This window comes from Clupea harengus, unplaced genomic scaffold (genome assembly GCF_900700415.2).
Source record: "Clupea harengus unplaced genomic scaffold, Ch_v2.0.2, whole genome shotgun sequence".
In the NCBI taxonomy this organism is placed as follows: domain Eukaryota; kingdom Metazoa; phylum Chordata; class Actinopteri; order Clupeiformes; family Clupeidae; genus Clupea; species Clupea harengus.
The window spans coordinates 62,501-67,500 of NW_024879641.1; the positions used below are offsets into that span (position 1 = coordinate 62,501).

Below are 5,000 nucleotides of genomic sequence, written 5' to 3' on the forward strand. Positions count from 1 at the left end.
ATATATATTTATCTGCATTTGACACATCATGGACTTATGTAGTATATACAAATGCGTACAAACTTAACAAGAAAAAGAAAGAACCCCCCCCACCCCCCATTTAGAAACAGTCTGGACCACCGAACCCTGGCCCCTGTGTGTGTGTGTGTGTGCGTGTGAATGTGTGTGTGTGTGAATAAGTGTGTGCTACCTGAGTGTACAACAATAGCATCCAGTTAGAGGAGGAGTCTGTAGTGAACCAGAGGGGCAGTTACCACTTCACCCACATGGCCATGCCCTCACCCACAGGGCCACGCCCTCGCCACATGGCCACGCCCTCCCCCACAGGGCCACGCCCTCACCCACAGGGCCCCGGCTAGTCATATCAGTCTCATGAACATATTAGCAGACCTGTTTTAACAGAGGGGGTGCACTGTCCCGTGGGTTAGATCCTAACCCCTGACCCTAACCCTAACCCTGTCCTGTAATATTACCAGTTGTGATGAAGATAAGGATTCTGCACTGATAATGAGATGTGTGTGTGTGTGTGTGTGTGTGTGTGTGAGAGGGTGTTGTTGGGATTGGGCACTGATAATGAGACAGGGCCACGGCCAACAGGGTGACTATGGACAGAATCTAACTAGTACAGTACGATAGGCTAGGGAATGGTGTGTGTGTGAGAGGGTGTGTGTGACTTATTATGATCTCCAATGATTCCTTTTGAAAGCGTTCTTGGCGAACACTGTCCAGAACCCACAGCCTTATTGTGCCCCACGGCGATATGGACTAATTATGCCCACGGTGATATGGCCTAATTATGCCCACGGTGATATGGCCTAATTATGCCCACGGTGATATGGACTAATTATGCCCACGGTGATATGGACTAATTATGCCCACGGTGATATGGACTAATTATGGCCTAATTATGCCCCACGGTGATATGGACTAATTATGGCCTAATTGTGCCCCACGGTGATATGGACTAATTATGCCCACGGTGATATGGCCTAATTATGCCCCACGGTGATATGGACTAATTATGCCCCACGGTGATATGGACTAATTATGCCCCACGGCGATGTCTTCTTACATTGTAATCGCATCTGAGAGTCATCGTTCAGTTCAAAGGGATTGCTCAACAATGCTATTGGTCAGCTTTCACAAAAACCTTTCACTAATTAAACTATACATGAATGAAACTATACCTTTCACTAATTAAACTATACATTAATTCAACTATACATTAATTAAACCTTTCACTAATTAAACGACATTAATTCAACTATACATTAATTAAACCTTTCACTAATTAAACTTTACATTAATTAAACCTTTCACTAATTGACTTTGGCCTGGCTCTGCCCACTTAAGGCTTTTACTGCTCGCTCTGCAGGATGTCAAAAAAGGGCCCTTAGAGTTGTCATGACGACATGAGAGTGTGTTCAGTGTGTGAAGTGTCCATGACGAGAGTAAAGTGTGCGTAGAGGAAGTGTGTGAAGTGTCCATGACGACATGAGAGTGTGTTCAGTGTGTTGAGTTTCCATGACGACATGAGAGTGTGTTCAGTGTGTTGAGTGTCCATGACGACATGAGAGAGTGTTCAGTGTGTTCCGTATCCATGACGACATGAGAGTGTGTTGAGTCTGTAAAGATGCTCCTCCTCATGGGATGAGTGGGAGCGCCCCCACGTTGTCATGGTGACGATGATGGTGGTGGTCATGACGACTGGTCTGGCGCCGGTCCTCCTCCTCCTCCTCCTCTTCCTCCTCTTCCTCCTCAGGTGGCTCGGGCCACGTGTGTGTGACAGAGTGTGACGTGTGTGTGACAGAGTGTGACGTGTGTGTGACAGAGTGTGTGTGTGAGTCCTGGCTCTCCGGTGTGTTCTGCCGAGACAGACGTCCTTGGCCCCGTGCTCTGCTGTGGCGCTGGTGTTCAGTCCGTGCTGAGAATGAGTGGTGGTGTGTGTGTGTGTGTGTGTGTGTGTGTGCGCTGCGGCGGCCGCTCTCAGCCCTCCGGAGTGGCTGTTCTCCCTGCTGTTGCTTTTCTTCCTTCTGTGACTGGCGATGATGATGATGATGATGATGGTGATCCTTCCTCTCCTCCTCTGGGCCAGCACTGTTCCCCTCTCTTCGAATTCCCTGAGAACACACACACACACACACACACACACACACACACACACATTAGATCATAGTGTTGAGTTCAGAACACACACACACACACACACACACACACACACACATTAGATCATAGTGTTGAGTTCAGAACACACACACACACACACACATTAGATCATAGTGTTGAGTTCAGAACACACACACACACACACATTAGATCATAGTTTTGAGTTCAGAATACACACACACACACACACATTAGATCATAGTTTTGAGTTCAGAATACACACACACACACACATTAGATCATAGTTTTGAGTTCAGAATACACACACACACACACATTAGATCATAGTTTTGAGTTCAGAATACACACACACACACACATTAGATCATAGTGTTGAGTTCAGAACACACACACACACACACACACACATTAGATCATAGTGTTGAGTTCAGAACACACTTACAGCTAAGATCATAGCAGGAACCTCCTCTCGGGAACTATCTGCTTTAGTACACTAGTTTAGGGTTAATCCTAACCCTAGTTTTGCTGTTGCGGACGCGTCTGTCAGCACACAAGCTCAATCACAGTGTTTGAAATAATATTTCCATGTTGTGTGAATATACAACAAAGACTGATATTTTTTATAGGTCTATAATTTATCTCTGTCTCTTCATAACTGTTAGGCATTAGCTACCTGCCTTAAAATACCGTTTTAATCTAATTGGTTAAGATTTGTGGAAGCATGAAAAAAGTCATTTTATCAGTGGCTGTCCAGTAGTTTTATTCCCAGGGAGAAAACATACTGATGAAAATGTGTGTCTGTACTGTAAGTCGCTTTGTAGAAAAGTGTCTGCTGAATGAATAAATAGTGAAAAGTGTCTGCTAAATGAATAAATAGCGTAAATGGATTTAGTTTTCTCTTGACCCTGAGCCAGTTGAAACCTGCAAGCACATGCGCAGTCCACGTGCGCTCGGTGCACAGACCTAAAGTTTGGTGCTGGATGGACCGTCCGCACAGACCATCCTGGTTACGCAACACAGACCTAAGACCGGTGCGCGGACCTAAACATAGACGTGTCTGCAGATGAGTACTTAGGACTCAACACTCAGAGGAGTCAATGCACACACTCAACACACAGAGGAGAACACACACACACACACACACACTCAGCACTCAGAGGAGTCAGAGGAGTCAGAGGAGTCAATGCACACAGGGGAATGATTTCTCTGTAACACCGCACTCAGCACACAGGGGAATGATTTATCTGTAACACCGCACTCAGCACACAGGGGAATTATTTCTCTGTAATACCGCACTCAGCACACAGGGGAATGATTTCTCTGTAACACCGCACTCAGCACACAGGGGAATGATTTCTCTGTAACACCGCACTCAGCACACAGGGGAATGATTTCTCTGTAACACCGCACTCAGCACACAGGGGAATGATTTCTCTGTAACACCGCACTCAGCACACAGGGGAATGATTTCTCTGTAACACCGCACACAGGGGAATGATTTCTCTGTAACAACGCACTCAGCACACAGGGGAATGATTTCTCTGTAACACCGCACTCAGCACACAGGGGAATGATTCCTCTGTAACACCGCACTCAGCACACAGAGGAGGGATTTCTCTGTAACACCGCACTCAGCACACAGGGGAATGATTTCTCTGTAACACCGCACTCAGCACACAGGGGAATGATTTTTCTGTAACACCGCACTCAGCACACAGGGGAATGATTTCTCTGTAACACCGCACTCAGCACACAGGGGAATGATTTCTCTGTAACACCGCACTCAGCACACAGAGGAGGGATTTCTCTGTAACACCGCACTCAGCACACAGGGGAATGATTTTTCTGTAACACCGCACTCAGCACACAGGGGAATGATTTCTCTGTAACACCGCACTCAGCACACAGAGGAGGGATTTCTCAGTAACACCGCACTCAGCACACAGGGGAATGATTTCTCTGTAACACCGCACTCAGCACACAGGGGAATGATTTCTCTGTAACACCGCACTCAGCACACAGGGGAATGATTTCTCTGTAACACCGCACTCAGCACACAGAGGAGGGATTTCTCTGTAACACCGCACTCAGCACACAGGGGAATGATTTCTCTGTAACACCGCACTCAGCACACCTGGGAATGATTTCTCTGTAACACCGCACTCAGCACACAGGGGGAATGATTTCTCTGTAACACCGCACTCAGCACACAGAGGAGAGATTTCTCTGTAACACCGCACTCAGCACACAGGGGAATGATTTATCCGTAACACCGCACTCAGCACACAGGGGAATGATTTATCCGTAACACCGCACTCAGCACACAGAGGAGTTGTCGGTAGGGAAAACGTATGGCTAAGGAATGTGTATTAAAACCGGATGTCGTCACTTTAATCCGGTCTCTGGTTGGATAAAACTTTTCAACAGAAATGGACAAGGAGCTTTACTTTTTAGTTGAGAAGTTGTGTTGATCGCCTGACATGCAAACGATCGGTTTTCTTTAAATTAGGGATGCACGATACCACTTTTTTACAAACCGATACGAGTACGAGTATTTTTATTTGTGTACTTGCCGATACCGAGTACCGATACCGATACTTCTTAGATTTGGTCTCCATGAAAGTGCAATTAATGGAGGCAGATTTTATTTTATCCTCTGCAGATTATGTCAAGCCTATAGTACAAAATTAACAGAAGGCTATCCCAAGCCAAAAATAAACAGAGCTTTCTAGTTTTAACACACAAAAAAAGCCTTCAAACAGACAATATCATCACATTAGACAAAATGCAAATATAACCAGATAAAGGCAATTCAATTTGCTGCATAGTTAACAACACAGTCTGCTTAACAAAAAGTGAACAGAACTATTACT

At 45.7% G+C, this 5,000-nt stretch overlaps 1 protein-coding gene across 3 annotated transcripts in view; it reads right to left on the minus strand.

Annotated features, from left to right (window-relative positions):
* The window catches only part of cacnb2a (calcium channel, voltage-dependent, beta 2a), a 38,448-nt gene that overhangs the window by 28 nt on the left and 33,420 nt on the right, over positions 1 to 5,000 (minus strand). For all 3 annotated transcript variants that reach the window (XM_042704344.1, XM_042704341.1, XM_042704342.1), the window contains exon 13: positions 1 to 2,120. This exon is cut by the window's left edge and continues 28 nt beyond it. In XM_042704344.1, coding sequence (XP_042560278.1) covers positions 1,644 to 2,120 — 477 coding nt within the window. In that variant the 3' untranslated portion in view covers positions 1 to 1,643. The remainder of the gene's footprint in view (positions 2,121 to 5,000) is intronic.